General features: G+C 45.0%; 1 protein-coding gene across 3 annotated transcripts in view; it reads right to left on the bottom strand.

The window, feature by feature from the left end:
- Nucleotides 1-4,099: 4,099 nt before the first annotated feature.
- FAM169B (Protein) overlaps nucleotides 4,100-14,617 on the bottom strand; it is a 51,772-nt gene continuing 41,254 nt past the window's right edge. For 2 of the 3 annotated variants that reach the window (XM_035131789.2, XM_035131792.2), the window contains exon 8: nucleotides 4,100-13,223. In XM_035131789.2, the coding sequence (XP_034987680.1) occupies nucleotides 13,011-13,223 (213 nt within the window). In that variant the 3' untranslated portion in view covers nucleotides 4,100-13,010. The remainder of the gene's footprint in view (nucleotides 13,224-14,617) is intronic. The other variant, XM_035131788.2, reaches the window with a different exon arrangement.

Genomic DNA, 14,617 nt, shown 5'->3' with positions numbered 1-14,617 from the left:
GGCAGTGCGCGCCGCGCCGAGCCCCGACCCAGCAAAACTCTCTGAAAGCTTAATACCGGTAAAAAGTAAAGAAGCTTAAAAAAAAAAGACATCCCCGAAAATAAGCCGTTGTGTGTTTTTTTGGCGGAAAAATAAATATAAGACGTGTCTTATTTTAGGAGAAACACGGTGAATAGGAACCGCTACAGCGGGAAGGTAAACTGTGTTTCCATGTGCTGCTCTGGTTTGCCAGAAGCGGCTTTGTCATGTTGGCCACATGACCTGGAAGCTATACGCCGGCTCCCTCAGCCAATAATGCGAGATGAGCGCGCAACCCCAGAGTCGGTCACGACTGGACCTAATGGTCAGGGGTCCCTTTACCTTTACCTTTATTAATTAATTAAGATCAAGAGAGTCCCGAGGAGAGATCCTCAGAGCTGGGAATCCTATTATTCCAGAACGAACCAATGACAGCAGAAGGCAGCACCAACCTTTTAACCAACCAGGAGGTAGCACTTAGTTGGCAGGACCTCTAGTTAGCATCTACCTAGTCCTGCCATAAAACTCAGCCAGTTGCTCCAGGCAGGGCCGTCTTCAGCCTATCCAGCGCCGTGGTTCAAAGATCCCTCTGGCACACACACACACACGGTTTCTCAGAGTTGCTGGCCTTTGTGCTGCGTGAAGAAGCGCCTTTTCCACTTATCTCTGTCTTGAATCTCCCAATATTCAGCTTCGCGGGATGTCCGCGAGTTTGAGTGTTAGGTAAGAGAGGGAGGAAAACACTTTCCTCTACCCACTTTCTCCATGATTGCCATGATCGTATATGGTCCCTATTTCACTTTACTCCTGATGTTTTCTAGGTGTTTTTTTTTCTTCTGAGATCAAATAAATGAGAGTTAAACAAGTGGTATCTGCCCCTTTGTTTTCCAGAATAAACTGCCAAGTGAATGCAGCCACTGAGTCAGACCACTGGATGTAAGATTTCCACTGGCTCCAGCATGCAAGGAGATTTCCACATGGACAATGCGGCGCAAACCTCACAGGCTCAGAAGCTGCACCAAAGCCTCGTGCATGAGAATAATGATGCTGTTTTTAAGGTAGGCATTTATTTCCTCAGCATTAAAACTCAGCGGCCATTTATAGCATTATTTGTCCCATCTGCACACTTGGGAGGAGAAGAAGAAGAAAACCAACTCGTTAGTTAATGGTATGATTTATTTATTCTTTATTCAATGGTATATGTAGAGCCTATAGCTTTAACAACTCTAATGACAACTCTTCCAAAAGCAAAAACAACATGAAAAGGATGCACATGAATAATTAAAATCTCGCCTCGCTCCCTGAAAAGAGAGCTAAAAGTCATGGGCTCCTCTCTCTTTTGCTTTCGTTCCCCTACCAAGAAGAAAGGATAAACTGCCACCAGCTAAATGCTAGCCTAGTGAGAACAGGCATATAAATCACCATCATCATCACCAGAGATGCAGCAACTTTAGCATAAATTTCAGAGAGCATTGCAGCAGCAAGGCAGGGAGGGGGGATGAACCACTCGTAGTTTTACAAAAGGGAGGCAAACTCAGAAGCAACCATGAATGGATTAGGACAGTGATGGGCAACCTTTTGAGCTTGGTGTGTCAAAATTTGCCAAAAAACTGAGCATAACTTGGGTGGTGTGTCACTTCGAGAGAAAAACCCATAATTTCGCGATATTTATAGTTTAAATAACAAAAATGTATAATTGTAATATATAACTATATTTAATAAACCAAAAACTAATTATTTAACCAAACCAAACCAAAAAACCCTTATTTATCACAAAGTGCCCAGAGTTGTTCAGCTTTTTGGGGGGAGCTGCTGACCAAAGTTTTGGAGGTTTTTTTGGGGGGTGCAAAAGTTGCTTTGCTTTGGGGGGGGGTGTCCCAAAGCTCCTGCACTTTTTTTGGGGGGGAAGAGAACAGAAATAAATGACGAATAATACCTTCGCTGGAACTAACACGCAGCACCAACATAGTCTGCCAAAGCACCAGAAAAAAACAGCACAGAAAGGGTTAAAAAACCAATCTCTGGCTACCAGCAACAACAACAAAAGGATCCGGGTTTTAACAGCAGAGACAAGCTGTAGCAGAGACAAGCTCTAGCGGAGGCAAGCTGTAGGAGGAGCGGGAGAACAAGTGGGGGGGGAACCAACAACAACAGCGTGAATGGGCCGATGGGATGCGTGCCAGCAGCGAGGGCTCTGCGTGTCACATCTGACACGCGTGTCATAGGTTCGCCATCACTGGATTAGGATCCCAGGCTATTGGATTTCTCAGATCACATGCAACCAACAGCAGCTGGTGCAACTGAGGAATGGTAGGGTGGAAGGGAGGGAGACCAACAGTAGGTGGAGCCAGGGCCAATGGCAGGCAGAGAGCCAAGTAATTCTAGTTTCGTCTCCATTCTCCTCCCTACTGAGTAAGGGCAACACTGAGAATAAGGAGGAGGAAGCAGACAGGCAGTGCTGCCACCCCCTAGCCTGGTTGCAAGAGGGTAGCTGGCTGAGGTTGGTGGGGCACTGCCCCATTTGCCCCAAGAGACCAACTTCCACTGCAAATTCAAACGTCCAGGTGACACAAAGCCATCAAGGAACTGCGAGCACTTTGAAGGACTGGATTTAGAGAAGAATTCAAAGCTATCTTTGACAATTTGGAAAAGAAGTAAAAAAAACAAGGAATACGGTGGTCAGTGTAACTGAAATCCAATAATACGTATTCCATGTGTTGTTTTTGTTTTTATCTTATGTTCATGGTGTTAACAGTTGAAAACCAATAAAATACATATTTAGTAGGGGGGGGTGAGGAATACCTGATTTAAGTATTAGCTTGCTTGAGTGTAAAGTGGGAGTTGCACTGATCCAAATCTTCACTGGATTCCAAAGTCCTAAATAAGAATATGTCTCCCATCCTTTACTTTTTAAATTTGGATTTCCTTCCTCCAGGTTCCCATCTATTTTAACTGCTGTGTTGTGTTTTGAAGGTGCTAATCAAACAGCCCAGGGCTATAAATGACAGATTTCCTTTAAAAATTAAAAGAAATCTTGGGTCATGCATGCGTTCATTGTGCTTTGCTTCACAGTGCTCGAGAGGAGAGAGAGAGAGAAGCAAATTCCAAAAGCAGACAGTGAAAGATGTTGTTCTTAAGGTGTTTTAGCAAATCCTGCCCATTTTTCTACAGGTTAGTGTTATTGATCACTGACACTGAAGGGTCTGACACATAATCAATAGGCCTTGTGACCCACACCATTTGTGCCATGGTCTGTAGGAGCTCTAGAAACAAGGAATGGGGGGGGAAGGGGGGGAGATAGAGCTCCTCTTATAGCTTTCCATTTCCTCCAGGAAACTACTTCTACTCAAAAAATAGTTTTAAAGGCAGGTTTATGATGACATTAGCCAGAGGCAGGGGACCCTTTTCAGCCCAAGACCATGGCCCAGAAGTGGGCGGGGCCAGAACCCAAAGTGGGTGGAGCAAAGAATGTAAATTTTACCTTTACACCGTAAGCTTGTTTCTACACACTGGCATGCCCTTCTCTATCCTCCATGCAGGGAAGTATCAGAGTTCAAATATATATATACATTTTGGCCAGGCAAAAACACCCAAGGAGGGTGCAAAGCAGGTCGAGAGAGGGGTATGGCTTGGGGGGGGGGAGTCCCAAGGGCCAGATGCAGAAGCTTGGACAGCCAGATTCAGGTCTAAGGTTATCCCCATCCCTGTCCTACTTCCTCAGATGCATCTGCTAAAGCAGGCATCCCCAAACTTCGGCCCTCCAGATGTTTTGGACTACAATTCCCATCTTCCCCAACCACTGGTTCTGATAGCTAGGGATCATGGGAGTTGTAGGCCAAAACATCTGGAGGGCCGCAGTTTGGGGGTGCCTGTGCTAAAGTGAGCTTGAATCCACAAAAGCTTATGCCAGCATAAATCCGTTAGGCCTTAAGTTGCCACACAAAACTCTTGGATTGTGTTTGCTACAAGGCTACATTCACACCATGCATTTCAAGCACTATGACACCATTTTAAACAGTCACGGCTTCCCCCAAAGGATTATGGGAGCTGTGGTGTGTTAAGGGTGTTGGGAGATGTTTGGGCGGTCGCCTACCCCCCTCATAGAGTGACAGTTTCCAAAGTGGTTTAACACTCAATCCAACTTTCACAGGGACCTCTGGGAACTGTAGCTCGGGGGGGGGGGATGGGTCACTTAACAACTCTCAGCCCCCTTTACAAACCACAGCTCCCGGAATTTGCGAGGGGGAAATGGATCTCCTAACAACTCTCTGTCCGCTTAAGAAACTACAACTCCAGGTTTGCATGGGCCCTGTGCAAGGTGACCCCTGTCCCCCACCCCAAAACGAGTTTGCCAGGGGATGGGGGAGCAAATGGGAATGGCTGACAGTATTGAGTGTTGTGAAGAGAAGCAGCTCTGGCCAGCCAACATCTCCATCACTCCAATATGTCTCTCAGAGGCATTCTAGGAAACTGAAGGTGGGGATTATGGTTGCAGCTGCTTTTCCCAAGCTGTTTCTTCACAGTGCCTGGCTGAGCACTGCCATTCTTATTCTTATTCTTATTCTTATTTAGGGGCACAAGCAACCAGAGTCGGCCAGAATGTGCCCTTGGCCATCACATCAGGTAGCAAAAGATCTTGGGCGACTGAAAACTGGCAAGATCTCTGTGACTTCACTTCCGTACACATTCTGCAATGCAGCTGCGGTAGTTCCCAGCACCCAAACAGCACCCTCACATCTCCAGCACCTTGAATACAGAACTCTGCATCTTCTGGGTTGTGATGCTCCCATTTGAACACCAGGCGCATTGTGGCAGTTGTGAAAAAAGCAGCTTTGGGTGGAGACCACAATTTCTATTTATTACACCAAAGAAATTTTGAGCATGCAGCATGCGAGTGAAAAAAACACTCTGGGAAGCGAAGGGGAAAAGTTCATGGCCTCTGTTTAAGGTGAATTTTTGAGGGGGGCCGAATGGTGGATTGAATGTCCAAGGGAAGAGCAACACTGCCACCTTGTGTTCAAACTAAGAATGGCTTCCTTCTTGTCCAACACGTTTAGGGCCATCCGAGATCAATGTTTCAGGACAAGGAATCTTTTTGAGATAATGAATGTGTGATCTTGGCTGATCCAAGGTCACATTAAATTAATGCAGTCTTCAAAGCTTTTTGCAGTGATACAATTAATGATTTGCCGCCATACCGTTCAAAGAACTAATGACCAAAAAACCTTAAGGGCTTTGACCTACTTAGTTATGGTTTTCAAAAATAACCTCAAAGCAAAACTATCCTTTTTCCTCCCTGACCCAACCCTCTTGCTTTTTTGCCACCCCAGCTCAGGATTCTTAGATAGCTTTGTCCACCTCTGGCTTCTTCTGTTTTAATCAATATTGGGATGTACATATTGAGTATATTGCTCATTTGCTGATTAGCAGGCGCTGGTAAGACAGGGCAAGCCCAACCTGTACTTCAGTATAGAGAAAATAACATCATTAATTAGGAAGAGGCCCACTACATTGAACTACAGACATACTTGCATTCATTTTATTTATTTTTTTCAGATTCACAAAAGGTTATGGGAGTGTAAAACTTACTAATCCACTACCCCAATTCCCCCATATCCAAGGCGTTTATCCTTCCCTTCGCCTACAAGGTATTTAAAGGTCGCCTGGATCTTTGCTAACAATCAGGAAGGCTTAAAAGACTAATAAAGTCCAAGACTTGCTTCTGTCTACCATTATCTAATTCTTTCAGCGCAAGTGACCCATCCATTGATCCTAAATTACATTCCTTAATTGGGGAGAGTGGGGCCGGGGGGAGGGGGAGGGGGAGGAGAAAGTTGACGCTACACATTGGTTACAACAGCTTTTCAAAGCCCGCTGACTACAGACAATTACTCCTGTTTTTTTAAAAAGTTGAGATCAGATATTTGGTGGCTCTAGCTCGGAGGCCTGCTGTCTACCTACGATCAAGGCTACACAGGCTTGGGGAAACTGAGTGGTTGAGGAACCACCCAAACCACTCAAATATAAACACTCAAATATAAAAAGGCACTACCAAGACAAACCACACAGAGCTGCGGCAACTATGTGCCTTGATGCAACAATGCTTTGAGGGCGGGAGGGTGAATGCTGCAGATTTTAAGGATGTGCCTTGGCAAGAGGGAAGTGGGAAGAGGAAAGGGATCTGTCCATTACATCATGCTCACGGTGCATGAGATCCTTTGGATGCTACGTCAGAAGCAAGAAATCCAAAACATGAGTTGATTGTGCTCTGCTGGCTCCCCAGAGATCTGGGAAGGGGGGTTCAGATATGGCACACTCATACACTGACTTATCTTGGGAGAGACGAAATATGTGCAACTGTGAAGCCTCCTACGGTGCATCTTGGATGCTGCATGTATGCGGGAACGGTGCCTCTACTGAGGTAGGAAATTTGAAACGCGAGTCCGTTGCACTGTGTCAGCTCCCAGAATCTTGGGGTGGTAGTGGTGCAGAAATACAGTAAGCACCTCCAGAAGAGGTTGAAAATGCAACTGTGAATTTTCTCATGGTGCCATCTTGGATGCTCTGTGCACGTGTGAACAGTGGTGCTGCTGAGGAAGAGGAAGAGTTTGGATTTGATATCCCGCTTTATCACTACCCGAAGGAGTCTCAAAGCGGCTAACATTCTCCTTTCCCTTCCTCCCCCACAACAAACACTCTGTGAGGTGAGGGGGGCTGAGAGACTTCAGAGAAGGGTGACTAGCCCAAGGTCACCCAGCAGCTGCATGTGGAGGAGCGGGGAAGCGAACCCGGTTCCCCAGATTACGAGTCTACCGCTCTTAACCACTACACCACACTGGCTCCACTACACCACACTGCTGAGGTGGCAGGCCCATTGCTATCACCCCTTCCCTCCAGTGCCTAACTTCACCTGTCTTCAGAGGCAGGCCTGCCATTGCACGTTTGCAACTCTGTACCGGAGCAAAACCACAAAACTCCACTGGTAGAGCACATGCCTCACCAGCTCAAGGTCTCAGGCTCAATCCCTGGCATTTCAGGTAGGACTTGACCAAACTCTGGAGAGTGGCAGTTCATCACTGCAGACAATACCAAGCTAGATGGAGCAGTAGTCTGACTCAGTATAAGGCTGAGCGTCTGAATCATCTCTATGACCCCAGAGGGAAAATAATAACAGTGCAATTTAATACTGGCCACATATCAAACAGAACACATTGCTTCTTTGCTTTTGCTTTTTTGTTTTGCTGAGAGCTTGCAAACTTCACAGCCTAACCCTCTCGCCCTTCCACAAAAAGCAGCCCACAAGGCCTCTTGGCCAATCTTCAAAATGTTGCATCTAACTTTCCAGGAAAATCTTGCCTTCCTGAGTAGGTGCTGCTAATGCCTTTGATGCTCGAACCATGAAGGGCAGGCCATGCTAAATACCATCTTAAAGACCCTTCTGATGTCCACGGGGAAAGGGATTCCTTTCTGACCTTTTCTCTTGGAGCTGCCTGGGTGTATTTTGTTCTGCATTTCCCCGATAGCCCCTCCTCTCCATTTCTTGGGCACCCAGGAGGTCGCGGTAACAGAGGTATCTTGTGCCAAAGGGCTCTGGAGCCCTCTGAGCAAAGCATTCAAATAAAGATATTTGTGCTCATGACATAGGTCAGGCCAGGACAATACGCAGCTCTCAGTTCCACTGATTTCCCCCCGCCGCCAGTGACCTCAGCAAAGCTAGAAGAAAAGAAGCATTTCAAGCAGCCTTGCAGCAGATGGGCTAGGAAGGCAGTAAGAGAAAATAAAGAGGTTGGGTGGAAGGAGGAGACTGAACCAGCCCCAGAATTTGGAGGCACTTTGAGATTTCAGAGAATCCCCTCTCTCCTCATATTGTGAAAATCTGGGCAGGGTGGGGGACAGTTGCTTCAGATTCAATCTTGGTTAAGCAATTCAACCGAAAAGTTTCAAAAGCAAAAGGATACAGCATGAAGAATTTCTAAACGGTAAATTAGCCAGTCTAAATAATCCTGTTAGGAGGCTTTATATTTCGGGGGATATGCAGTTCCCCCATCTCTTTGGAGAGGTAGCTTAAAGCTTGGGAGGGGATTATTGTCTCCATACAGGGAGGTTTATGGGCATGTCATGCATCTGTATTTTCCAAAGGCAGCGTGGAACTAATGCTGTTAACAGCAGGTCAGTCTGCCCAAAGAGAGGGCAGGAATACCGGCCAGCTTCTGGTTTCTCGCAGGTCAGAAACCTTTAACACTGGCTGCTCCGACAAGATGGAGCCACTGATCTACCAAATGCACAGGTGTATATTTTACTGCAGTTGAGCATGGGGTAATTATATATATACATACAGATATAGATATATAGATATAGATACACATATCAAGGAAACATTTTCCCCACAGCTATTTTGCTATGCTGTTATCTTAATGTCACAATCAAGGAAAGAACATTTTGTGCCATGATTAGTGACAATAAAAACTCTTTTCATCAAAGGAGGGGAGGGCTTAAGGCTATCATTGGTTACCAACCACAATGGCTGCGTTCTAACACCGTCAGCTGCAGCATGCCTCTGAATACGAATTTCTGTGACTTGCAAGTGGGGAAGTGCACTGTTGCACTCATGCCCTGCTTGAAGGGTTCATACAAACATCTGGGTGGCCACTGCGGATGAGATGGGGCTGTAGGATCTTCTTATGTTCTCAATCCATGTTTACATATTCAGTAACCACACAGCTTGGAGAGCTGGCATTTAAGCAAAGCTAGTGCCAGCAGGCAAGAAGTTGTTTGGCTTAAATGCCCTGGCACAGCCCACTGCTGATGGACCCTCCTGTGAAATACTGCCTTTTATTGTGGGATAATTCTTCAGGCACCAGTCTTCTCCACACTTAATCCAGAGGACCTCCTGATTTCTTTTTAATGAAGCCAGAAATCCCGGCTCATGCCAGGCACCTGCCCCCATCTCTTAATTGCCTAAGGGGTTGGAAACATGGCACCCACAGGCATCAGGTTTTTTAAAAAAAGATTTTTATTGAAGTACGAGAATTTTTACATACATTATATTCTCTCCTTCAAATTTTTAATTTCCTGTACCATTTTTCCTTTGTTTATATAGTTATTTGTTTATATAGTTCCTCTATTGGCTCTTCTAATCTCCTATTTCCTATCTCTTGGGCTTTAAGAATTTTATTATATAACCCTCCAATTTTTAACCAGTATTGGTTACCTATGTTCTCTGTTACTTCCTGCAATGACTTTAAGGACTCTCCTCTATACGTATCTTGGACTATGTGATATCCCTTAGCACTAAGAATTTTCCACCATTTGGGGTCGTATATGCTTTCTAAGGGTGCCCACAGAGAGATCCTTTTTAACCATATAGGTTGCCATCTCCTCCATATGCCTAATGCCAATTTCCTGGGTCCTATTGCAGATTTCAGATCTTCCTTTACATTATTTGTGAAAATTCCAAATCTACCCACAGGCATCAGTGTGCTTGCCACTACTTCCTAGGGCATCTATGGAAGGTCTTGGTCAATATCCCTCCAAATGGCCACTATGCAGAAGAGACTGATCATCCTGCTCAGTTCCTGTTTGCATGGGCTCAAGTTACCTCTCCAATGTCAGGTGCTCCTCCTTGAACATTTCCTTGGATGCCAGGATTGGATGCCCACCTTCCCAGGGCTTCTGAACAGAGGAGTGGTGCAAAGGGCTTGTCCGTGTGAGCAAGGGGGGTGGGGGCGGCTGATACAGGGACCAAAGCAGCAATATCATACGTGTGAACCATACATCTAAGGGGAGGGCATTCCAAAGCCTGAGCGCAACTGCAGAGAACGCCCTATCTAGCATTCTCGCATAACATACCATTCCTGCTGGAATGATGAGAAGGGCTTCCCCGACCACTCCTAACACTCAGGTGGGTCAAGAGGTGCTCCTTGAAGTCCCATTTAAATAAAAGCTAGTTCTTGAATTGGGCTCAGTGGAGTACAAGAAACCAGTGCAGATACTGTAGAATTGGGAGTGATCCTGGTAACGTGACATTCCAGATCCAGATCACCACATTCCGCACAAGCTGTAGATGTCTTCAAGGGCAGCTCCACAAACAGCACATTACAACAATCCAAATGGGGGGTTACTAGATTATGAGTCACTGTGGCCAAGCTATTTTGATCCAGGAACAACCATAACTGGTGAACCAGGTGGAAGTGGAAACAAGCATTCCATACTACTGAAGCGGGAGATTCTAGCAACATACCTGGATCCAAAAGTACCCCTAGCTATGAACGTGTTCATTTAGTGGGAGAGTAGTCAACACCCAAGGTTAGCCTAACCAATTCCCAGACATGAGCCCCTTTCAGCCAGAGTGTCTCCCTCGTCTCTAGATTCAGCCTATTGGCACATATCCAGCGCCAGCATATCCATTGGCACATTTCTTCTTTCTTCCCATTGTTGAAAATGATCCACACACAAAGACATACCTGGAACACACCTTATGCTTCCATGTTAGGAATATCCCAGTAACTTATGATCAGAAGCATCAGGAAAGGCCCTACCCTTTGTCCTTGTTTAGCAAGAGCGTTTTTTGAGCATTTTTAGGAAAGTGTCGGTGTGGAGAAGGGAGAAATCTCATGTTATCCCCACCCCACCCCGTCAAAAAAATCCAAATTGACCTGCGCTGTTGGTTGCACTATATTAGACTGGTGCTCCCCACAATTCCTGGTCCCTAAAATGACAGCTCAAACAAATGCTGAAGGTGCCTGCAGTTGAGGGGAGCACTATTTCCAAACCAGGAAATGCAGAACTCTGTGACACCTTTATTGCTTATATACATATATGTCCCCACTTGCAGCTCCTGGTCCAGAAAGCAGGTTCCAGAGAGCAGGGGGGGCGGAGCTATGGCTTGGTTGCCAAATATCTCCTGCCCCCCAGGCATCTCTAGCTGACTTTTGGGGCTAATACTCCTCAGTGGTCCTACATCATGTCCTCCTCAAGTGCTTTTGCATGGCTGGAATGTGTTCTTGAACTGTGATAATGCCTCTGTCTTGTCTGGATGGGGGTGGTGGTGGAGAGAACGCATGTGTTTATAGAAATCCGTTTCTTGCACGGTTGGAATGCAGTCAACTATACGGCAGAAAGAGTGACATCTATTAATACTCCACAAGCAGACTTGCTATAAATAATCAAAGGGGTATTTCGAGGCTTGGCTGCCTGCTGTCGAGAGACCTCAGAAATCGGTATCAATAGCTCGCATGGAAGCCTCCTTGATTTCCGTAGAACATCATTTGTGCACATTTTGTATGCAGAACGTATCTGTGATTTCACCTTAAGTTCCCAAAGTACAAACACTTTGGCAGCTGGAGCCTTAAACTGAATCTGATTAGCAAATATTAGAGACAAGCTTTCTTTGCCTCCTTGCTTGCATCCCTGCTAAAAAGTTAAGGAAATTACAACAGTGCATGCTTGAACCTTTGGCTCAGACCTCTCCAGGGCAGTGCTGTACTCATGATTAAGCTGTGTAGTTGCACCATCTTGTGGTGACAGCAAAGCATAACATTAGCACATAACACAGTTTTACCTTTTCTTTTAGCCTGCCTCAAATCAATTATGAGTCGTGCTCTGTATTATTGTTTCTTATTGTATTTCTGTATATATGGCTGTTTCACACACACAACTGGGATGTACAGTGGCTTCCTGCTGTGTATGCAACAATCACAGTTGTAAGCAGCAAGATAGATAGATGATAGATAGATAGATAGATAGATAGATAGATAGATAGATAGATAGATAGATAGATAGATAGAATGCACACAGTCTTACAGTGTGTTTGGCCATAAGGCACTTACATGAGTCTGGCAGCAGACCACATAAAGGCTCCTGGGCAGAGGTGGTAGCAATGGAAAAAAAGACAGCAACAGCCGACATCAATCTCAAAGGACAACTGCGTATTTTGGGTGTATGTGGTATTAGGGGAGGGGTAGTACCTCTGGTGGGGGATATGTCATGTTCCTTTTGGGGTAGTTTGGCTCCTAGAAGCTGTCAGCATGCAACAGCGGTCACATCCTGGGAAACAGCTTCAACTAGCCAACTAAACTACCGTAGGTGAAAATAGCCAATGGATCTCAAATCCTTGGTGAGTTAGGGACTTCCCTTGCATGTGAAGACAGGCTCTGGCAGATTGAACGGATGAGGCCAATAGTGGGTCCAACGATGAAGAAAGTGGTTTCTGCATGTGAGCTGTAGAGGAAACTGCGGGGGCTTGTCAACCTGGGAAGATAGTCCATCTAGGAGAAGAAAAGCTCTATTCCAAAACCTTCACTGCCTTGTGGCTATACTCATTCATGAGAAAGGCTTCAGGAATAAACATTGAGGAAAAATCTGTACCCACTGCTTTGTGGGAAATCTTCGGGAGAAGAAAAGGCTAAGGAGTAAACCAGGCATCCCCCAAACTGCGGCCCTCCAGATGTTTTGGCCTACAACTCCCATGATCCCTAGCTAAGAGGACCAGTGGTCAGGGATGATGGGAATTGTAGTCCAAAACATCTGGAGGGCTGAAGTTTGGGGATGCCTGGAGTAAACCTTACACAAATTGGGAGTGGAGTCCCTAGGACGATTGGATGGTGTCATGTATGCCTCCTTCTGGCAACTCCTGAAGCCCAGCTGGTGCCAAATGTATTGCTCTGTTTTCCTTTAAATAACATCAATGAGAACAGGAGAGAAGTCTTGTCATCTGGGCAGCCCAGGACCTCCATGCACACTTGAAGATGTGCAGGTAGAGCCTTCGGCGCCAAGGGACTTCCCCTCTGGTACAACAACCCTGCACAGTAGGCTACTTTTACAATCCTCACACTGCAGATGCATAACTTAGAGAAGGGTAGGGCTGCCTAAACAAGTCCATGGCTATGGGAAGATATGAACCAGGGGCCTTCTGTCTCACTGTTTAGTCTTCAAACTATTCTGCCTCTTTCATTCACACCTTGTCCTTGTATTGCTTACACTATGTGCAAAAGTTAGGACGTCACTCTGAACTGCTTAGAGATTCTATCTTCAGAAGGTTCTCCTGGGCTTGCTCTTTTCTTTGAGTCTTTCCACTGCTGTTTATGAGTTTGATGTTCTTCAGCATATTCTTCACTGTAAGGTTCAGGGTTGAATACCTCTTCCGGGTCATCTTTAAATTCCTCTGCCTCATATGGCAACGCCTTGTTAGGACTGTGAGCAACTTTCTAAAATAAGACAGACATAAATCCCTACATTACAGATGAAATGTAATCCTCCTCATGAAAAATTTCCTTCTGTTTGTGGTCAGTTTACACACACTTTGAACAACAGCTGACTGATATATAACAGAGGCCAAGCTTTTGCCGCTATGTGTCTGAACTCTGGAGCCTGAGTAGGCATCCTCAAACTGATATCAACCATCTCAGGCATTAGGCTCAGCAGCAGAGACCCTATTGCTGGTGCCACCCTCTGGCTGCTGCATGGTTGGCACTGACCCATGGCAGGGCCTTCTCAGTGGTGGCTTCCAGCCTGTGGAATGCCCCCCTGGGTGAGGTGCATCTGTCTCCCTCATCACTGATTTTCAGTAGAAATTTAAAATCATACCTCTTTGCCCAAGTTTTTGATGGCTGAAAGATATTGAGCATGGCAATCATGATCAATAATTGTGAGGGTGTGTGAATGCTTTTAAATATTTTTAGATGCTCTAAAAAATTTAATTTAGATAGAGACAAACTTGAGAAAGATGGGCAAGGAAAAAAAACTGATGCTAACCACTGAATAAAAGTAGCACATAAATCAATAACATAAAATACAAAGCAGAGAAAAAACCTGTACAGCCCCAAATCATAAACATTTCCAAATAAGGTCATATTTTAAAGGGATCTGCTGCCTCACTGTCGCTGATGACAAATAGGAGGGAGGTGAACTTCAAGGTTTATAACTGTCTTTAAGCCTTTAATTTGGTTTAATTTGATTTTAAATCATACTGTTTTAACATTGTGGTATTTGCTGCTCTGGGATCCTTTGGGAAGAAGGGTGGGATATGAATTTAATAAATAAACAATAGTCTGAAATAGCTCGGCTTTCCTGGCCACAGGCCACAAGGTTTTGGAGTCAAAATACAGAGACCGCAAGACTTGGATAACAAGGCTATCAACCTATAGCAAGGCTTCCTTAGTCTGATACATGTGGACTGGCTACCATGATATAGCCTTTAGGTGTTATCACACACAGGCATAATAATAATAATAATAATAATAATAATAATAATAATAATAATAAGGTGGGGGCTAGTGGGAAAGAAACAACACACTTTGAACTAATCACTCATATGTATGCTCTTAGTGAAATGGCAAAAGAGATGCAAACGTGTTTGTAAAAACACAGAACGTTTGGAAAAAGTGGACACACAGACACACGCAAAACAACTCGTCATGCCATCCCCTTCTTGACTGGTTGACTTTAACACTAATAGAGTTAACTCTTAAGTTTCAAACTGAATGATCCCTGCTGTTGCACTTCCAACTCAGAGAACCATGAATAATATTGGCCAATTGTTCATGTGTCTCAATTAAAGAAAAGACAAAAATATATCTTAATTACAATACAGTCATACCTC

The sequence above is a fragment of the Zootoca vivipara genome, chromosome 14 (genome assembly GCF_963506605.1).
Source record: "Zootoca vivipara chromosome 14, rZooViv1.1, whole genome shotgun sequence".
Classification (NCBI taxonomy): Eukaryota; Metazoa; Chordata; class Lepidosauria; order Squamata; family Lacertidae; genus Zootoca; species Zootoca vivipara.
This window is presented reverse-complemented; position numbering and strand designations above follow the sequence as displayed.